This window comes from Solea solea, chromosome 20, assembly GCF_958295425.1.
Source record: "Solea solea chromosome 20, fSolSol10.1, whole genome shotgun sequence".
NCBI classification, from domain to species: Eukaryota; Metazoa; Chordata; class Actinopteri; order Pleuronectiformes; family Soleidae; genus Solea; species Solea solea.
Window position 1 is genome coordinate 11,455,175 of NC_081153.1, and position 22,828 is coordinate 11,478,002.

The window sequence follows — 22,828 nt, forward strand, 5'->3', positions numbered from 1 at the left end:
AAACAAAGCTATTTATCATTAAGACGTTAAATATGTACATTATATAGTATATAGTATATAGTCAACAGGGAAGTGGGCAAGCAAAATTTGCACACAAAAAATAATAAACCTATCCTGCATAGTAATAAATATAGAAAAATTGTTACATCGCAGGTCATTTGAATGTGTCTGAACTTCCATGCACTCTTGTTTCTGTCTTAATTATTATATTATTAGGTATGTTCATTTGTTAAGGGAAGTAAAGCACCCATGGGTAGATTTATTTGTTCCTTTTGTGGTTGTCCTGCGCCCCTCCAGTAGATGGTGCCCTAGACGACTGTCTATATGGCATATGCCTCTGAATTGAACTTACACTTGTGAGCTGTCAAAATGGCTGATGTGCAGGAGCTCATTTAAATGTCTTAGTCTTTGTTCGTACTCCACTGTGAGATGCATTAAACCAATTTTGTTCAGTCTAAAATTTGAAATTCAAACACAAAAATTAATTACCCACTTGGCATATTTTTCCCCTCTCAGGTTGTCAGAAGTTACATATTTCTGTATCACTAAAATGATTTGCTTATTTATGGTTAAAAAAATATATATATGGTAATATATGAGTCAGAATATTTATTTTCTTGCTGCCAACATATTTGGTTTGGAAAAAAAAATCTTGGTTCAATGTTTATTTCATTGGGTGATATAGAATTGAAAAGGTATTAAAGAGCACTGTTTAGAGTATAAATATTAGTGGTGTAAAATGTGCAAAAGCCTTTTTAAAAACACTCTATGAACCTCCAAATTTACAAAGGAAACTATTGGTATGATGACAGTGTATCCTGGCTTAGTGTGCCATATGATGGGAAAATTACTTGATCTAATTCTGTTTTCCTTGGAACACATCCTACATTCTCATGAGGTTTTGTCCAAATACTTCTTTTACTTTTTCAGTTGTGCTGCTCAGTCAAAAATACAGACATGGCCGAAAAAACATGTGGTTAATTGCTGGAGATAATTGAGCTTCTGTGTTAAAGTAATATAATGCTTATCTTGCCAGGCCTTTTGTAACAGGAGGCATTTTAGCTGTCATCATTTCACTGATATCTTTAACATTGGCCACTCAACAGCTCTTGCACTACCCGTTTTATGTCAAGGAAACCTGATATTATAATTGTTTTTGCATGACATGCAAGTGTCAGTGAATGTTAATGAGCGACGCTTTGACTTATCCATGACCTATCTTGATACATAATATATTAATGTCATCAACTGACGTATTTTTCCATCTCTCTGAATGGCCAGCCTAAGGTCAAGGTTGTCTCCCGTCTTAATGGCTGAGCCGATGGACAATCTGCGCTTAAAATACCTAGATGAGTCTTCTTAACCTTCCAAGAGGGAAACTCAGCAGGTCATCGTCTTGACAACACACTGCAAAAAGAGATTTATGGCTTTGATAGTCATCTTGCCCGGCAATGACAACATACCGAGTCATACATGTACTGTCCTGCATCACGTTAAGCACCATGAGGATCCTATAGATTCAGTGACACCTGATGGTGGAGAGCATGCCAGATAATGGTCTGGAATGACTGAAGACTAAAATGCTGGAACTAAAAACAGCAGGTTAAATCTCTGGATGGATGACAGTCCATTTTAAAGCAGGTTGTGCAGCATGATTGTAATGGCACAGCATTGCACAAACCACTGACAATACTGTGTCGGTGCTAGGGCTTCCGCTGTGAAGTAATTTTAGCTTCAAATACACATAGGACCTCTAAGTGGGAAAAGCACATTGTAAATAATGGCAATAATTACAGGTGTCAACAGTTTAGGTGAGCCTGATCAATGATTTGACGTCACTGCACAAGTGTTCGGGGGCAAATAATAGGATAAATGTCTGCTTTGATACAGAATGATGGTGTTTTGGACACATATTGTATAGAATATGCTGTTACACTGCTTTTCCCACTGGGATTACTCTCCGATTTGTTTTCACCATGACATCATTTGGCCAACAGAGGGAGCACTTTCACTTCATGCAGGTAATGGTAGGAGTCGTGATTACCAGCTGAAGTTGTGAGTCACCTCTCAGTACCACGGTGTCCTGTGCTTTCCACGTGGTGCTGACTCACCCACTCTCGGCTGGTGAAAGGACATGTAGGACAGCTTTTGACTGACATGTCTAATGAGCACACACTGCCTGGGAAACACTGTGTGCGTTTATCACAAAGTATGAGGTGACAGCACTTTTATGAACAGACAATACCGACTTAGGTAGACCAAAACACTTCTGGTAGAATAAACACAAAAGCCAATGTTACTTTTTCTGTCATGTGAATCGAACTCAGTGCTCACCGGTCCAAACTATGCACTCTTCATACATCACAAAGTAAAGCAAGTGAGTCAGGAATAGTCAGGAATAAAAAGACAAATGCTTTTTATTTCAATTTATTTATCTTTTAAGAACCAATATGAATTAGGGATGTTTTCAAAATGGGTACAATGATAAAAAACTGACCATTTTCATTCTTCTCCACCTTGTCTTTCAGATTGAATCTTAGGCTCTGTGTGAGTTTAAATATGCATATTTAGGGAAATCCTATAGTAGACCCATTACAGAGAATGAATGAAAGCAGGAGAAGTACCTGTTGTAGGAGTTACGTCTGTATTTTATTTCCTGTTGAACTGTCTGGATGTGTGTGTGTGTGTGTGCGTGTGTGCGTGTAGGTGTGCATGTGGGTAAGACGCTCAGCAGGGTTTGGTGGGCTTATCCGAGGTGGACTGGTTATTGCACTCCAACAAAATTAAAAGTAAAATAACATGGCTCTCAAGGCTAAAAAAAATAAAACAAAGAAAAAAAACGAAAAAAAACTATTGGATGACGAAGCCCCTGCCAAACTCTCACACATAGAATATCTTGTGAATAAATATTGCAGACATATTCAAACTTAGTGAACCCCTAAACTGAAAGTGACTTAGCAAGTGAAGGGTAAAACATTACTGCATTGTCAGGTGAACCTTTGAATCTTCATGCAAAACAAAAAAACACCCAATACCAAAATGGACAATCACAACGTGTTTGAGTTTAAAAATGCTTTTTTTAAAAGGTACATTATTCTGGTCTAATCATAATATCATTAATTGGTGGAAATAAAAATCATAATATCATTCAACATAACATCTTTTTATCACCTGCTTGTGTAAAAATAAAAATTCACAAAATGGAAAACGGTATCCCATGATTACAACTGGAAAAAAAAAAATACAGGATGGACTCAAGTTAAAAAGATTTTGGCCCGTGGTTGTACAGTGTAACCGGGAGGCGGGCCTTTTCTGTGTGCTTTGACCTTCCATTCATTGGTTCAGCTGGTGGATCCCAGATCTGGATTCATTCGTTACATCACTCACTTGCTCTCTGATCAATTAACCATGACTCAGTGTTAACAAATCATCACAATAATTACTGATAGCACGCTCTTCATTTTTTTTAATTCATTTTTCTTTTTTCTTTTTTTTTTTTTTAAATCTTCCCCTGTCGGAAGATTCCCCACTAGATGCACATAAGAAAGATGCACTGACAGGCAGCCTTACTGCACACAGCAGATGTGGCCGTTGGTATCCTTGAACCGCAGACGCATCTTGGGTCTGTATTTCTCGAGGTAAAGGAGCTGTTTGGAGTTGAAGGCTCCACGTCTCTTCCTATAAAGATCAAAAGGGCAGACATTAAAACAAGACTAGCCTCAAACGGTAAATTACACTGTGCTTATTAAAGGAACAGCTTGACATTTAGGGGCCAATTCATATGAGCTAATTGAGTTAAATGAGAAGATCAATACTATCCTTACTTGTTATGTAAATATAGGGCATTACTTGGCAGCAACTTAAGCTTTAGGGGAATAAATAGCTAGCTTGGCTTTAGCTGGGTAAATCATCAACCTGCCAGCACATTTAACGTTTACTCATTAACATATTATCAGTTTTTGTATAAACTATTTATTGTTTCAGGTATAAAGCAACTCACGTGAGAGTTTTTGCAAGGTACAGCAGTGATTTTACCTAACGCTTGAATTAGATTATAACAGCTCTTAACAATGCTTTATTTTATTAGTTGTAAACAAACCACAGAAACAAAAAGGGCAGATTTATTTAGATTCAAATAATGTTTACATTGCACCCTACAGGGCAAATTTGTATCCAAAAGCCTTAAAAAAAAAAATAATAAATTAGGGAGGGTACTTACTGCCTTATGAACTGCACAGCGTCTTCATACTTCATCCCAGACTCAATGAGGGCTAAGGCCACCAAGACTGGAGCTCTGGAGGTAAAGAAATCCAGTAGACCAGATCCGGGAAACAGTGAGAGAATCAAAAGGAGAGAGAAAGAGAAGATTAAATGCCAAGGTTCACATGGTTCCGTGGTAATATTGTGGAGAAGGGGGTGGCAGGTCTGCTCAAACCTGGGAAACAGGCCTGGGAAATCAACAGGGGTGCACAAGTTCACCACTGCCCTGCTGAGGCACAGTGCTCACACCCTAAGCCTCACACACATAACTCTGATAAGTAACAGTGAGACAACCTTCTCCTTTATCACCAGAAGAGATAGAGTGAGTGGAAAAAAAATAAATAGATACAAAAAACTTTCTAGAGATCCAGTGCTGACAGAGCATTTCATTGAGAGGCTCTTCTCACATGAAATTCACAAGGGACAGTATGTGAGAAAGACTGGGTAGAAAGAAAACGGGAAGGAAAATAGGGTGAGAGAAAGGGTGAGAATATCATCAAAGAACGGACAAACAACAACAAGACAAATAGCTGTAGCCACCCACACTGACGGCATTTGCCAGCACATGAGGGCCCATGTGACAGATTTTGTCAGTGTGTGTCCGTGCACTCTGGTGGACTAGAGATATGGATCATAAGAGCAACTGCAGTGTCCATGGCTGTTTGTGTGTACATTACAATAGAGGCCTGGGGAGAATGTTGACTGGTGTAAAAGCACATCGGACAAAAAGGCCATGAAAAACCCAGATGACTGCAGTAAACACAGGACAGGGAAAAAGAAGAAGGGAAGAATGCCAGTCCAACCAATACTGGTAATTATATAACTTCTCAAATGCCACAGCAATGCAAGAACGCTGGAAGCCATTCAGAACCTATTGGCTGATTGTACGTCTGTGGTCAGGAAAGAAATTTTCACACTCGCTCTCCCGTGTCATGCACTTCTGCTGTCTTTGTTTTCACACTTGTTTATTTGGCACAACCCTTTCGTAAATTTACTATCACATAGGCCTTTGAATGTGACTCTGCATATCTGCGTATCTGCACACTGCCAGCGCAACCTTATGACCAACAGACAGATCACATGCAAATGTAATTGCCTTTCCTTCTTCAAATCTGCAGAGGCCACAGCAGCAGCAGCAGAAACTGCTGTCAGACATGAAAGAAAAGATTAGCGGCTGATTGTCGACATGAGCAGGAGAGACGATGTGTACTTAACATGGGACAAAGAATAACAGGAAATAAAGGTTTAGTGCCACATCTTTAGACAAGTCGGACAAAGCTGAGAGCAAGTGTGAGCAAGACGAGGAGGAAGGAGAGGGATGAGATATTTGGAAAGCTAGAAGAAAATACGATTTACATTCAATCAATACATCTGTGCCGACTCTTACAGGTGGCCAAAGTCGGCTTGAAAACGTTTTGATCCAGTGGAGGTAAAATGAACCTTCATCCATGCACCAAAAGAGAAACAACACACCAACAACATAATACTAACAGGAAGGGGAAACAGGTTGAGAGATTAGGCCAAATGGGCAGCTTACACTGGAGAGAAGTTGACAGTTTGCATTGCTACCTTCCAGTTAAGTCTTTCATCTCTACAAAAAGATATCTGCCCTCTCCTGATGCCAAGATAAGTTAAGGGTTGGTGGATTTTAAATATTAGTATCAATCTTTGGATACCACAGCCACACAACAATGTATTTGTTGTGCTCAATAATGCATGTCATTATCCTGGTTACTCTCATTAGTCCAAAAGGTTGTTTGTACAAGTAGTAAACTAGGATTTAGCAACAGTAAACCAAAAAAGAAAATGAAAGAATGAGACAAAGAGGACAGCCTTGCCCTCTATTAACACTCACCGGCCAAGCCCTGCCACACAATGGACAGCGATGCAGCAGCCAGGCTCCTCTCGAAACTTGTTGTTGAGCAGCTTGAGCCAGTCGTCCACAATCTGGGTGGGAGGAGGGGCACCATCATCGAAGGGCCAGTCCTAGAGGGGGCAGTAGAGAAGATGATATAAGTTGGAAAGGAAAAAGATACACTAAAACAAGCTGTCAGTGTGTGGACTCTTACCAGGACCTGTATCCCCTCTTTCTCTACTGGAGCCTTATCGTAGGTGGCATCACAAACTCTAACCAATGTATTCACCTCACACTTTTTCAGCTCCTGGCAGACAATGAAACAATAAAAACTTTATGCAAAGGACTTTTAAAATCAATACACAAACAAATACAAAGAGACAAAGGTGAGGGCATACCTCAGTGAACTTGTTGAGCGTGGCATTGGTAGGGTTGTGGGTGATAAGGAACCTCATGCACTCATAGGCAATCTCGACTGCAGCGGGGCGGTTCATGTTGGCGAGACGGCTTAAAAAAAACAATTACAATACAATACTCTTACAAAACAAAAGCGACTTTTGGCTCAGAAGTCAGCAAAGACTGCAAGGAGACTAATGTGTTCAGGAAATGGGAGAATAAATAAAAATGACTTGGAGAAACACTTGGAGAAAGATGGGTCACGATGACAACAAGTGTTCAGCTATGGGATGGATAAACACAGAGAAGGAAAATAAAAAGGATAAACTAGTCCACAGTACTCCGGGATGTTAAAAAAAAAATAATTCATACAAAACCAAAAAAATTTAAAAGAAAAACGATGGAGATACTATCCAAGAGTCATCCAGTCAGTTTACCCCATTCAGGAGAGCTGTTTGTGATTGGCTGTTCAAGGAGAAAGTAGAGAGCAAAGCTTTTTCGTATTGGTTGGGACAGGTCAGGGTGGTCGGTCCAAGGACTACGCAATTTCCAGGAGGGGGGGGCTTTAGTCGGGTCTGCAGTTCCTAGTGTGCTGGCAGTCAGGGGGGTTTCTGGGTAGCGTAGTCCCTTGGGGGGCGGCCGATTCACTTCTCCACTGAGGTGAGGTGCTGTGCCTGGCAAAATTCTCCGCTCACACACGCCATATAGGTACGGCTCAAGTCAACACGGAAACCCTGTAAAGAGCAGAGAAAGGGAAAGAAGCAAATAATCAGACAGAGAAACTTTAAATGTAAATGAAATTAAATTAATGACACAAAACATATTGGGTTCAGCAATTAAAATAAAAACATTTAACTGATAGAGCTCAGAATCCTAGATAGATAGATAGATAGATAGATAGATAGATAGTACAGTCAGTTTTCTTTTTTATCTGGAGAATCAGAAACTTTTCACCATACGCTCATGATACTCCCAGTTGCTGAAGTATATTTAATTTCCATCTTTACAATTGCTCTCCACGTCAGCTATGGAAAACCAATCACTGGTGGTTGGTATAACACTGATAAAATGCAGTGCTGCCAGTGCACAGAAAGAGAATGTCACCACACACACTAGATTTAAATCTTCAGACTGATCTCCACCCCGAGATTATAAGAACTGTGTGTTACAGAAGAATGTAACAGGTATAAAACTTGTATGTAGAAGTCCCACAATTCAGCTTTTCAGACTGCTATAACCTGACGACATGTTTGGATTACATCAACCTTTCAGTTTGCCACCCGTCAACAAAATGGAAACTAATAATATGCACAGTATGGAGTTCACAAACAAGCGCACAAGGGTGTCTTAGAAAACAGGTAATGTCTGGTTTGTAACTGGCCATGGAGCTAGTCCAACTGTGCCAAATCCTTGACAGTCCAAATCCAGCCGCCACAGACTGGCTGGAACCGTCTCAGAGCAAAATAGGGGGAGGGGGTGGAGGGGGGTTTGTAGGTGAGCACAGGGAAGTTGGATGACGAGAGCTGCCTGTCACTATGTCGACTGCAAACACGTAGGTCGTAGGAGGGAAAGAGAGAGAAAGGGCTTAGACTTTAGCACCGTGTCAAAGGCAGTAGTCACAAGGTGAGGATTACAGGGTGGGCAAGCTTCAAACAGTCCAAGTATTTTAGCCCAGTGTTCCCTCTTTTCACCTCCTTGAGAGTGACACAGAACTCTCTGTACTCCCTCTATTCTTACACCCAGTCCCAATTTACTCAAGATATTTAAGTGTATCACACACAGCATACACTACTTGTTTTGTCTCACAAGTGCACCTACTTGAGTTTTAACACAGCTAAATGAGAAAACAAAGAGAATCATTTCCCAATAATTTTTGCAACTTGATGTCGCTTCACTACTTTTTTACACCTTTGGCGCCAACTTCATACCTCATTGTCAGTTATCCTCTGTTAGCTGCCAACCACAGAGCCACAACCCACTCTCATGTCTAAATATCCTTCCTCTCTTTCATCTTTTGGACTTTGACATTCAAAAACAGCCTTGAATTCTTTTATTTCTTGTGTGATGACTGTGATCCTCTGTGACTCCTTTAATTACCGCCTTTCAGCGCTACTGAACACAATGTGGAAATGCTGCAGACAGCCCATACTAAAGATTGGACAAAAGTAACCATACCCAATTTGATTCAATAGGCTACTTATACTTCACAGATAAAGAGGATGGACAGGGGCAACAAGGGTTATTTCAGCTGCATAACTGGACGGCTAAAAGGAGAGTGGAGTAAGACATGGAAGAAACGCTGAGGAACAAACAACCAACAGACACACCAAGGACACCACAATGACAGCTTATATTTCTAGATGAAAAGAACCTAGATGGCAGAGGTTTGCCCGCATGCACATTGAGACATACAGTCTGCATGGGTTACAGAGGCAAAACACAGGACACAATTTTAAAGCTGATATTGGCGTACCAACTATAGCGCCTCAGGTAGGAAGTAAGAGCAGCTATAAAACCCATCTATGTTGACTGCAATCCCCTTACCATGTATTACTTTTTAAATGCAACACTGCTACTGCACTGATCTGGATAATACAAGCAAGTGCTGTTATGAATGTCTGACTCACAAGTCAAATAAAAGCAGACAATTTAAAAAGTAAAGCCATTTATAATTTGACTGTGGAAAGCTGTGCCACAGTCAGCCACAGTTGAACTGAAAGCTATGCCTCCACATACTGTATTGAGAAAGCTCCTCAATAGAAAAGTGAGTAGGCCATGGTAACATCAAGCCTGGCACACTCTGACAGACTGCCGTCACTGCTCTGTCAGGGACACATGCAAATCACTCTGAAATTTGCACATTGGTTTGGCAGTTACACACTGCACAGACACAGGAACGATAAAAACAAATACACATACACCAGATCTGTTTGTAGGAGAAAAGAAATTAACCACACAGGAAACAAGAGGCAGTGCTTACACAACAGCTGTCATAACTATAGACAAAAAATATCAGATGCGTCAAATGTTGACTGTATTACAAACACATTAGTAAGCATATTGATCGTAGGATATATGTGCACAAACCAGACTTCTTTATACACAATGTATATCTTATCAGCATAGTCCATTATACGGCTGCATGAAACTGACGTGACGTTTTATATGTGACACACACAAACTAGTGACTTATAAATCAGTTTTCGGTGTACTGAATCAGTAGCCTAGACTAAAAGATTAGCTCACAGAATCATTCAGTGACCAGAGCACACACTCCATTCGACACAGTCAAGGAACTGAAATACGGCCACTCTCGGCAGTGCTGTCGCTAAACACACCAGACTCCACACTTTTCCTTACTATATGTTAGATATTAAACATGTCTTCAGGATTTCTAACTGATCTACAGTTCGGCATTGTTCAGTATGATTCCTGTGTGAGATGTCGCACTCATGACTCTTCCAGTGACTCTTTGCCAAACACTGGCTGGCAGTGTCGACTTCACATCTAGTACTGGCTCGGCTCGCTTGGAACCTCATCAGAGCAGGTACTAAAAATGTACCAGGTACCACTGTGCTAAGTTGAGTCGTGCTGGAACTGTGTTGTGGAAAAAGCGCCATTAGGTTCATTTCTATCCCCAGAATTACAGTAGGTGAACGTTCCTCAGTTTCACACTGCTTTGTTTGGTAAATTCATTCCTCTGCATCAGATGTCCCCTCTTTTGGGGGATGATGTCTGCAATGGATACAGGCATGGCTTATTTACTAAATTACATGAACATTATTGACAGTCAATAAATGCTATTTAACTAAATTGAAATATGTTCTGCCAGGTCAACCGAGTATGAAAAAGACTGAACAAATATTGAATGCAAATCTGATTCAATAACCCAAAGGGTACAGCCCTGCTGATCTAAAGTATATTTGAGGTACATCCGGCTTTCAGTGCAACTACAAATGCTAAACTGGGAGAAAGGTCACAGAGTAAAGTCAAAAGGCCCACGCAGTGGCCCAGAGAAAGCTCCCTTGTTGCCCTGTTCCTCGTCACGTGGTCTAATGTTGGAATGGGTCAGCAAGTGGAGGGAGCAAGAGTGACAGGGGAGGGGGACATGTTGGTAGGGAGAACTTCCCAGATCAGCTGGCCTCTCCCAGAAGCCCTCAGCAGTGACTCAGGAGAATGAACAGACAGAGAGAGATATGGAAAGTGTGAGAGAGCAGAGATTAGCAGAACTAGCTGATAAGGACTATGGTATCAGAGAACACAAAATGACATGCAAAGTTAAACGGGTGATAAATGTGGCAAACAAATGGGAACCAGGCCATGGTTATCCTACAACTGCTAATGCCAAATCATCATTTTAGGATGATTTATAAATGTGTCCAGCAAAATAGAGAGACATCAGGCTTTGATATTGGTAGAATTTAAGTGCACAAGATGAGGCAGCTGTTCATTATCAGGTTCATACAGTAGCCGATTCATATTTTCTACCAATGAGGATCACATTATCAACAAATGATTGGAGCACTGCCCGTGGAAGTTGTAAAGTGCATAGAGATGGACTTTACTGTTACAGTGGGAGTGCTAACAGAAAGCCTTTCACTTGTTAAGCATTTCATGGCCGGGGGACTCACTCCATAACTGCCACATTTAGCCTATGAACAAGTTGTGTGGACACCTGACAGTTGTTAGGTGCAGTATTTCAATTTCTTTCCCACCATCACATTCACATATTCACTATTCTCATGATGTGAAAAGTGTAAATAGTCATGGGCTGGCTGGAGCAATACATTTGCCAAAAGGGTAAGTAGGGTTGTTCTAAAATTAGACACACAAGAGCAAATAAGCCTGTCTGGATATGGCAGTCTAGAAGGGCAATGTGGCAGAACATCTTAGTCCATCTTCTCCCCTCCTTGTGAAAGATGTTAGTGTTAACATCCAGCCATGTCTGGTCGTCTGAGGTTGTGCTCCAGTCTCACTGATGTTTTGTCTGGAGCCAGACTGGGCATGACCAGACTGTGCTGCCCTGAAACAGCTCAAGACCTAATTTGATGTGTGGGAGCCGAGTCAGGGAGCAGGGGCAGTCCCCGTTATCCATGGCAAGATGGACACTGAGAAGAGGAGGGGGATAGCCCAGGTTCTCTTTGCAGTGACAGCAGCATGGACAGCACAAGAAAGATTAAGGGCCTGATACGCTTGCCCCAGATACCACCTGCTTGCTACACCCACAGTACACAGTTGCACACTTCTCCTTTTCGTGTGGCAGCTATTTCCTCAGGCAAAACAAACAAAAATGCACAAACATAAATACAAGGTGTCAGAGAAGCATTTTCCTCTTAACTGCCTGATCTCAAACTCACCACGGAGAGTATTGGACAAAGACAGCTGCAGTCAAATTTACAGAAACCACAGTTTGGTGGGAACAGAAAGGAGGCCAAGTGTCACAGAAGCATGTCGCCATTCCTGTGGCCTCTGTGAGTGCCAAATAAGAGATAATTGATATGCATGCAAATGTCAAGGAGTACTTGAAGAAAACCGGTAAGATGTGAAGAAAAATCTTCAAGAGGACATAACAACGGATAAGAACAATTAGATGAGAAGGAAAAAAGCAAAAAAGTAAGGGACAAGAAAGAATCGTAGAGCCTACAGCTTGGCAGGGACTATGGCTGAGATATAACAGAGGATCACACCTGCCCAATGGTCCAGCTGGTTCTTAGCACTGACGTCAATACTGCTGATAAGATGGGTGGGTGGGTGGATTTCACCACAAAAACAATTGGAGCTGTATTTAACCCAAACTTGCAATTGAAGATAAAAGGAGGCCCTATTTATTAATTTCAAACAAGTAATGAGATGAAGAAAAAGAAAAACGCACCAACTAGTTTGAGAGAGCTGAATGACTTGTTGCACAGGGGCCAGCTCTAATGTAAAAAGACCCACTGACACACACTCATAGTTTTAGGGGGGTTCACTGGAGAATCTCCGACTAGACCCAAAGGCATTTTCACTGATCTAGGAAGTTTTGGTAGATGTGTGTCCATCTTGCATGTTGGCCACAGGCTGACCCACTTCAAAATGGGATTAACAACAGCAAGCTCAGTTGAGGATCATTTTCATGGAATATGATATGCACAGTGAAAGCTATGATGATGTCACACAACAGATATCTGACCTACAGTACAGCAAAGAAGGAAAACAAAGATCACTGTGATGTCTTGGAGTTGCCAATACTATCTTCTGAATCCATGCATGAAGTCACCAGAACAAAGCATGTCAGGTAAAAGTTCGCACAGCTACAAAAAACAATAGACTGGCCTTGTGTGAAGGAGCAGCTGCATTGTGAAATGCCTCACACCCATTAAGCAGACTGCTCGTCTTTTCTACTCTACTTCACTTTTTTTTTTTTTTTAATTCAAGTGTTTTCATCTTAGAAGTGTGAAAATTGTTTTAGCGCAACATTCAAAACCCTCAGTAGATCATAAGAGAATTAACATCAGGCTTGTTAGAGGAAAACAAACAGCATTGGCCCGTCCAATGTTGGGTATGGTGACAGGTCACTGCAGAATATGGCAAACAGTACACACAAGGAAACAGTGTGCAAAGCTCTCCCTCACGATCAGTCATACTCAAAACAAACAAAAACAAAAGGACAAATAAGCAAGAAAGCAAACACACACACACAAAACTATAATAAGCTACAGTACTCAAACTGCTCTACGTATTTTAGCCTTACCAGTTTATCTGGTATAACAAACAAGAGACTAAAATCCCTATGCATGTCTGGACAAGAGGATTCAAAGATGTAGAGTAGACACAGCTTGTATGCACAAACTGAACTTAAGCAGCTATCCCAAACTGTTGCTGTGCCTCTTATGAATTGCAAATTCCTGAGCTTAGCAAACAGGAGCGTTCAACTGAAAGCTATACCTTTTAGTCACTGGATTCTGCGTGGCCCCGTGCTTTGTTGACTGAACTCGATAACATGCTCACCAATGGATTTCTGAGAATGTAGTGTTGGCTCAGTGAACCTGTCCTGCACATGTTAATTCACAACCTTTCTGAGAAGAGCATCTGTCTTCACCTGCCGTGCAGGTAGGGCAAGATGACCCCTACACAACAAAGCTTAATAATTACAGGTGTTTAATTATAGGTGTGTTGGGAATGCTGCAACTACTACTAACACCTTGACCAAACCTCAAGATTATCTTTTTTATTACATTACTTTTTTTAAATCTCTTCTGATAGCTCAAATTAATATTTAAGCTGTACAGTCATTTTGTAAAATAATTTGTCTAGCACAGAATGTTTGACTTTGTATGTACTATCTTTTTGAAGTTGAGACAGCTTGAAGAGCACCACCAATCTATGATGCAACATATGGCCAGAAAAAGTTTTGTTTGTGTTTTTTACATTATATAGTATAAATTGTAAGCATAATTGAATGATTTTTATTCTTGTACAGGCCATTGATGGGAAAAGACATTTTAAAAGAAGAAAACCATACAAACCCTATGGAATATATTAAATATTAAATACTATTAAATCTACTAAATACAACTAAATATAGCCCTTATTGGAGAAGATCACTGGATCAATCATTTCCAGAACAAATTTAACAATTTCTTATCATAACTAAAAATGGAACATACACAGCGGATGTTGTTGTGTTGGCTCTCTAAATGTGAATGTTTCAATGGAAAAGACAGCTTGCATACATTTGTGCAGGCAGCAAAAGTATTAATCACTACAAGCAGTAACAGACAGACTACGTGCTCTTTGGACCAGGACAGTAAATCAGAACCTTATAATTGGGACATGAGTCACAACTGCTCATGTCTTTGTTTACCTGTGTCTAGGTAGACCCAGGCACAGTCACTCTGACTCAAGCTTGTGGCTGTCTCGGGTTGAAATATAATAAACCTGTGTTTTTCACAGCAGGCCCCTAAGATACACACAGTGCCCACAGTGAGCAGGAGTGTTTTTAACTTTTTATGGTGGGAGAGAGGAAAGTACTATTTGTCCGAAATTCAATTGTGTTGACAAACATTTGAAAGTGTGCATGACAATGTAACCAGGGCAACCTAAAAAGTATGAATACAGAATTTCAGTTAGTAACGCAATGATCTTTACTGTATTTGATCAAACCTTGAAATATATCGGGGGTAAATGCAAAAATCACACAAAAAGAAAAAGAAGGCTGCCTACAACTAGGATTCCTCCTGCCACAGCAGACCTCTTTAATAAGTTTTACAGATTCACCACTTTCTCTGACCTCTACTATGACAAAACAACAGTGAAAGTCAATAAAACACAAATGTGGTAAAAGAGAATGATTTAAACGGTAACTGCACTGACTTAGCGCTATAGTCCTGGAATTAAGTATGTAACAGGAAGTTAGTATTTAGACACGCAAGGAGGACTTGCAGATTTCAATAACGGAGGGACAAATTTAAGACGCTAAATCCAAACTGCTAAAAAAAGAAATATTAAAAACTACAGCAACAGCCACTGCTGCACATAGAATGATGATGCCCTGATAAGAATAACCCAGCTCTGTGTTTATCAATGCAGAGCATTTGAAATTGTTCGTTCATGTTCTTCATTCTCCACATGAGGGTCGCTAGAGCCAATCCTGGCTTTCCAGCTAAGGTAACAGGTGGGGGTACACCACATGGACAGATCGCTAGTCCACCACAGGGCCAACGCACAGAGACGAACAACCACTTACTCTCATATTCACACCAATTTAGAGTGTTCAATTGACCTCTGCATGTTTTTGGACTGTGGGAAGAAACTGGAGGACCCGAAGAAAACCCCCGACACACACACACACACAAACAAACGGGGAGAACATGCTAATTCAATACAGAAAGACCCTTGTTCGGAGTGGGTTTCCCAGGTTTTTGCTGCAAGACAGTGGTGCTAGCCACTATGTCACCTTGTAGCCAGCTTTTAAATTGATAAGCTCAAAATATTAACTTTATTAACACTGTGTCACATAGGAGTGGTAACGGTCCATAAGCCAAAATGAAAATATCAATAATGTTCCATAAAGATACTGCAGTACACACGCCTAGCAGAGAGGACATTAACCACACATCAGTCAGTATGAACTCACTTCAACTTCTAAACCACTAAACTTAATATCTGTCCACTGAAATCCGATTAAATATGTAAGTATCATGCCTATCAATTAACACATTTGGTTTAGGTTGAGATTCATCACAGATGCTATGAAAAAGGCCAACAAGGACGAAACAAATCAACAAAAACATCTACCTAGCAGGATGCTGATGTTGCTTTAATGCACCATATGTAATATGCATATTATATCTTCTGTGTTATTAGCCTATTATTGTGTAGCTGTATTCACTTTGTCATTTGACTTTTTTATTTTTTATTTAAACTAGACTTAAGCTTTTTTTTAAAGAAATAAATAAAATACAGCGAAGCCCAAATTACTGTAAAATGCTAATATATGTACATCCATTTTACATATCAAAGGAGCCATCTTGGTTATCTGTTGCCTCTAGACTCCACACCTCAGTGCTTTTTCAGATTCTCCAGGGAGATAAATCACATGACACTCAATATATTCCTTCTTGCACAATTACAATTTAATATTTGATGTATTTGCTTTGGTGATGCAGTTGTGTTTTTTGCCATCTTTCTCCTGGCTGAATATTAAATCAGGTGAAACAATGCCACTTCTCTATAGGAATCAATACATTTGTTTTAATCTTGAGAATTGGACATTGTCATTCTATCCCCCACTTAGCACAACAGGTTACTCTCTTCTGCTCCCAGAGGGCGGGGGCTAATCTTCCTTTGGAGTGCTTGTTGTTCTGGGCTCTTATGTTCATGTAAAGCATGCCAGAGACAGGAGGCACAAGAATATCTAACACAACGGATGTACCCCCACAACCCCCAATTTCCATGGACAGACAAACACTACCTACACTAACAGGCGGCAAAGCCCACTTATCACACTGCTTTTCACTCCCTGTATGAGTACAGATAAACAGTGTGACTATCAAAGGCCTCTGATAGCGCTTACGGTGAGGGAAAAGGGGGAGAAGGACTGATCCATCTCTGAAAAAGACTGAAAGAGGCTAGGGCACATAGTACCTTAGAAACGGGAATGAAAGAGGAGAAAACATATCCTTGTTGACCTGTTCTATTCCTCACTGTGACCTAATTGCACTTATAATTACACTTTACACATAGGTTAACTCTGGTAAATAAATAATAAAACAAAAAAAAAGACATAACACTGACTTTTGACTGATGGTGAGAACACAAAGACATCTGCTGACAAAGGAATCATATAGGGTTAAATAGGCTCTCACCAAAAACTGTTTATATTTGCATATATTTTATATTTACAATAAGAAAAATATGTATGTTCCTAATAATACATTGTAAATGAAATTTTGATTATTGACCTGTTTGTCAGTTGAGGAAAATGTGCCAATTTTGCAGCAGACATGGGAAATCCCAACTTTCAGAGTTTTCTGACACTTTATGGAATAAACAACTAATTGATTAATGTAGAAAATAATTACTAAACAGATTAATCTATTAGGAAAATAACTTTTAGTTGCAGCCCAAAATCAATCTAACGGGGACTACTACATGGAACTACATTTGCCCTTATCGGTCCTCCTTTATGTAATTTTAAAATCTTCTAGCCTGGACAGACACAGAGGCCACCACAAATAACTGTAAACCAAACCAACCTGCTGTTGGCCCAGGTAAACAAATAAAATAGTGCTAAAACTGAGTTCAAAAGAAAGAGCTGCAAATTTTTTTACTGATGAATCAGTCGCAATACAAGGTGTTCCCTTCACATTCAAGTTAACAAATACTTACACTGTGGTAAATAACTGACAGCCACCTACGCTGATGCAAAACCAGTTCTATAGAGACAAACGGTATCACTATAAAGAAGTGGCTGGATTATTGGTTAAACTACATATTCTGTCTAGAATAGAAACAAGATTTGTGCAAGAGGCCAGCACTCAAGCAGACGGGAGAATGTCCCTTTACATTTTTGCAGAGGTGCAGAATCCCTCTGCGACATCAATTCATCTGACATTTGGAAACTAACATGGCCTTCTGACAGCAGCATCAGGGGATGCCTGTTGCCATATCAACAATTGTCTCAGTGGTAGCAACAAGTGCTCCTGTGGGAATTTTGGTGTTCCTTGAGAAGAGATCAGAGAAAAGCTATGTGCTCTCTTTAAACATTCACCAAGCAGTAGGAGGTACAGCAATGAGCAGGTTCAGGGTCCGACTTAAAGCCTGCACGTGTACACAAATCTAGGAATTTTTTAACATGTCAAAGCAAACACCGTCATCAAAATCTTAAAATATGACCTGTAATATAAGATTAGCCCCTAATAGGGATGAATATGAATAAATTAGTTTGAGGTCATGTTTTGAGAGGCACCCACACATTTCAAGCATTCAGTAAGCTACTTTAAGGAACTGAAAGAAAGGTCAAGCTCTGTCAACAACAAAACACAATGCCAGGACAATAGCGAAACACAGCACGTTTGTTTATGTGTGATAATCCAGCTTTGTCTAGAGTGCACTAGTGCAGATGCTTTAAAAAGTAAAACAATTTCCCGATCAGGTGAGCAGCTGGAAACACCTAAAAGAAACTACAACAACAACATAGCATGTTTCGGCAAAAATCAAACAGAGGCACTAGCAGCTTTAGCTCAACATGGTGGCTGAAAACAACAAAAGAAACCCTATTTTACCTGTTACTATAGTTTCAGTAGACAGCCTTGCAGCAGCATCTACAAGAAGCATCAATCTGTCCGACACAGTCAGTGCCACAGAGCTTGTGCCTTTGCTTTATCCCAGCACTGTGGCAACAACAGTAAACGAACGCCATGCCGACCAGGACATGATTCATTAACCAACACGCTGCAGAAGAGACATACAAGTTGCCCATGGCGACTAGTACATAATTATATGCATTTTCACCTCATAGCCTGAAATGAGAAGAAAAAAAACATGTTGGCATCTAATCCTGGCTTCCCATTTGGAGTGATTTCAAAGCAACACAAGATTGCTTTGAAGCAAGGGACCTTAGCAAGCTAACACACAATAAAAACAAAGCTTGTGTCCCATTCTCACCCAGGGGCATAACTGGATTTTAAACTGGCCAAATCTGTTAAGCCAGTCTCTGCGGAAGGGACCCTACCTTTCAACATTCACAGCCACTCTGTGGCTAGATGGGCTTAATGCCAGCAAGCTACAACATACAGTGGGTGTTCCTCTCCCCCAGTAACCTTACTTAGTAAGTGGGTGTCATGTTACTGTAAAATGGGCTCACCTTTCACAGTTACTGTAACCAAGGCAGAGAACTTCCCAACTTGTCACATGGCTTTCTAAAGATGAACTTCCCTTGTGCTGATTGGAATATGTGTGTGTGTGTGTGTGTGTGTGTGTGTGTGTGTATATATATATATATATATATATATATATATATATATATATATATATATATATATATATATATATATATATATATACATATACATATACATACACATACACACATTATATATATATACACATACATAAAAACAAGCATCCTGCTGTATTGCCCAGTTACAATATAATGGATTATATCACACTTAAACTGTAACATTAACCAATGCAGAGCAAATCAATATATATTAAGTTGTCACAACTACCATCGACCACAATTACTAATATATTTTATAGCTTATTGCAAACACAAAGCGAGAGACACACCTACAATATTTTTTACCTATTCATTTCTTATATTAATAACTAATGTTGACACACCTACACTATTTTTTACCCACTCATGCCTTCTATTAACAACTAATGTGTGCTGACGCTTATTAAACAGAACATGTGGACAGACACTACTCAGATAATGGCAACAGTCTAGTGGTGTGTCATGAATGTGGCCTCCCACTGTAAGGACCTGTCTTTATCTGAAGGGTGTGCTGCTTAATGAAGAGTAACAACGCTAATTCTAGATTGTACAGTGCATTGAGTGTCAATTAACTATAATAGAAAGCAAGTGACTGGTACAAGAAACCTTCCTTCACAACAACATGTGAACATAACATTAAGACTCAAGTGGAAGACATTTTGCACTACCCAAAGCAGTATACTTGTGATTTGTATAATAACTTCAATATTTACAACAAAAGTATCTACTTTTACTTCGACTACACATTGCCATTGCCTCTGTTTTGATAAGTGACTGCACAAATGCATCCTCTTCTAAACAGAATGCTAGGATTTTAGGTCACCTTGCAGTGACTCACAGGCTGGAATGTATAATTAGCTTACCTGTTACACCAGTCAATCATTGACACATAGACTAGTGTTAGTGGGAGTGCTAAACTATATTCTTTTGTATTAACTACTCACTAAAAATTTACTACCAGAGAGGAGACTATAACCACTGAAAGGTCATAAATTGAAAACTGAGAGGCATGGGAATGTGCTGCGGCCTTTAGTGTCACAGCTGCTCTGGTGTACTTCCTCCCCTTCTGCATTTCCTCATTTCACTTCAGCCCACATGGCTATATTGTATGGTTGTGTGCTTTCTGGTTTAAGAAGCCAGACATGGCTGAATTATAGACCCACCCATTCCTGGTGTTAGTTAAATTTCTACATGCAAGCATATAGAAATTAAGTCAAGACGGCTATTTGCCAATAAAGAAAGCAGTCTGACGAATCACAAAACAACAAAAACGGACAACAAAGGCAGCACGCCAATCGACAGACGGGAAATTATCTGGTTATGGACTTTAATTTGTTTCCGAGGTGTTATCTTGGTAAATGGGCCACAAATAAATAGGTCAGCCGTGGTCTGGGTCAAGACTTATCACAAAGGGCGGAAAACACTTCGCTCAGTCGCCATCTACCTACAGCTACAGATGTCTGTCGAGGACACTCCGTTACACAGCTTAACATAGTGGAAAACAAGCTTGTTATACTTTAATCGCTCGCGGAAATTACACTGTCATAAACGTTAACCAGCACAGCTGTTAAAATGTTAACTCAAGTGTTTGTTGAATGTTACATGTTGTTCAACAGAAATGCTCCCTTCACCGAAGTACACATAGCTCATTCTACAGCTAGAGTATCCTTAGCTATCATTTTATGAAATTTGCTGTCGACGTTGAGTGTGAACAATAACATGGTGCCATTCGGCACCTAATATACAGTTTTCCACAATGACAATAAAAGCACACGGGGACATATTGGTATAACTTTGAAATGACCATGTTAGATATTATCTTGTGTTTTCCGTCTAGGAAATAGCCTTAGCCCTGGTAGCAAGCTAACACAGCTAACAGCAGCTTGCTAGCTCAGCTCCGTACAATGCTTCTTTAACTCTCAGCAACATTTGGTAACCAACACCCGTTGAATCAGAGTAAACAAGCCCGAGTAATGTTATTATTAATTATGTATCAACTCAAATTTGAACACAATACGTAGCAAATTCACTCCACTGAGCATGATTTGCTATAGAAGCTAGTGTTAACGTGGCTACAAACTGGAGCGTTAACTCATACAAATTACCACTGTAATCCACTTGAGCTATCCCGAGTTATTGTGATCATTGAATACATACGATAATATCGGAGCCAACTTTTAGTCAAACTCTGGCGGGTATGCGATGTTGCTACTGAGTACGAATGCAACAGAAACGACTTCCTACAGATCCGTATTGAAGTTAGCTGAATTATTAGCTACTTACAAAGAGCAGGCTGAACATTGAAATCCCGGAGAAAGTGGAGAGAGAGCAGAAACCGCTGTCAGGTCGTCGTTTTGTTCCTCTTCAATGTGGCAGCTTCTCGTCGGAAGTGGAGAACTGTTGTTGAGGAGGAGCCTCGTCGGTTTGTCGACACCCTCGGGCGCCGTCGGAAATGTGACTTTCAAGGCGGGCCCAGGTTGACGACACATTGCCACAGCGGAAAATAGGCCGTGTTTTTTTTTAAAAACAACCTTTATTATATTTGTAATGATTTAAAAGAAGCCAATATATCTATTTGTTTCCTATGTGTATTTTTTGTCAACATGCGCAGCGAGTTACAGATTGGAGCATAGGGTCTTCAGTTCCGCACGCATTGTGTGAGAAGATGTCAACAGAGTACACTGAAAGGAGACGCATAAAATGAATGTGTATTAAAAAAGTAATCTGCCGTAGCGAAGTTTATTTGTCATCAAAACACAATAAGTAAGCAGGTGTTGTTTCACTCCATAATAAGAGACGCACACACGTCAACACATAGTAACATAAGTATTAAAACCAAGATGCCGAGTTTGCCGACAAGCACCTGAACGCAGCATCCAGTGACTGGCGTCAATACGACGTAAGAAGAATCCGGGTGCGTGCTGACTGCTCACCATGGTGACGACAGTTCCAGAAAATAAGTACACAGCATCCCTGCCCTCGTGGCGTATTTCGTGACATACATAATTTTTAATTAAATGAATGAATTCAATCAAAATTCAAGCAACTCTAACAGACAAATGAGGGAATCATATTATAGACAACAAGATATATATCTTATACTTATATTTTATTTGTGTAGCTGCTATCTATCTATCTATCTATCTATCTAGCTATCTAGCTATCTATCTACAAACACATTTTGTATTAGATTACATGGTTTTTCCATTTAGATGCATAACATCAACAAAGCTTCAGTATGTAAGCACCTGATGATCCAGGCAAAAATAACCATGTCAAATAGGAGAGGAAAGTGAAACTGAGGACACCTATTACCAGTGTAATTATGCAATTACCCAGTCACTTGGCAGAAGAGCAAAGTAAGAATGTACGAACAAAAGCGTACATCATAACAGTCAAGCCATCTTCAAATGCCACTTACAGCGTATTGCAGTACACCGCAAGGCAAAAGGAGCTTAGAACTAGTTCCTAATGAAGTGCTTAGTCTATGTTTTCAATTTAAGATAACTTGTGTGATAATATTTGCATTTAATTGCGATTCCAAGTGACAGAGCGTGTGAACTGATAACAGAAAACTGTCTTTACTTTGAGCTTCAAGGTAGATCAGACAAGAATCTGTGAGATGCCTGAATCAGTTTTTTCCTGTAATTGAATATCTCCCAGACCACAGAGCGGAATAGTAGCTTGCGCTGTTGCCTTGCAGCAAAAAGACACGGGTTCATGACCCAGTCTGAACAAGGGCCTTTCTGCATGGAGTTTGCATGTTATCCCCCGTGTGTGCGTACGTGGGTTTTCTCCAGGTAGTCCGATTTCCTCCCATAGTGCAGAGGTTATAT

General features: G+C 40.1%; 1 protein-coding gene across 2 annotated transcripts; it reads right to left on the reverse strand.

Annotated features, from left to right (window-relative positions):
* Window positions 1-2,411: 2,411 nt before the first annotated feature.
* On the reverse strand, window positions 2,412-21,429 carry ptp4a2b (protein tyrosine phosphatase 4A2b). 2 transcript variants are annotated; one of them, XM_058620079.1, is made up of 7 exons: window positions 21,276-21,429; window positions 6,949-7,245; window positions 6,514-6,622; window positions 6,330-6,422; window positions 6,116-6,246; window positions 4,220-4,294; window positions 2,412-3,678 (listed from the first exon to the last, which is right to left on the reverse strand). In XM_058620079.1, exons 2-7 carry the CDS (start codon window positions 6,951-6,953, stop codon window positions 3,567-3,569), a joined length of 525 nt encoding a protein of 174 aa, XP_058476062.1. In that variant the 5' UTR covers window positions 6,954-7,245; window positions 21,276-21,429; the 3' UTR covers window positions 2,412-3,566. The 2 variants fall into 2 exon arrangements, with proteins under 2 accessions (XP_058476062.1, XP_058476063.1); XM_058620080.1 differs by lacking the exon at window positions 21,276-21,429 and adding an exon at window positions 8,440-8,457.
* Window positions 21,430-22,828: the final 1,399 nt, after the last annotated feature.

Excerpts from the sequence above, each read along its gene's own strand:
- ptp4a2b (XM_058620079.1), bottom strand. Across the intron at positions 6,247-6,329 it reads AAGAGGGGATACAGGTCCTG|GACTGGCCCTTCGATGATGG; the intron begins GTAAGAGTCCAC and ends TGCCCCCTCTAG. Across the intron at positions 3,679-4,219 it reads GCTGTGCAGTTCATAAGGCA|GAAGAGACGTGGAGCCTTCA; the intron begins GTAAGTACCCTC and ends TGATCTTTATAG.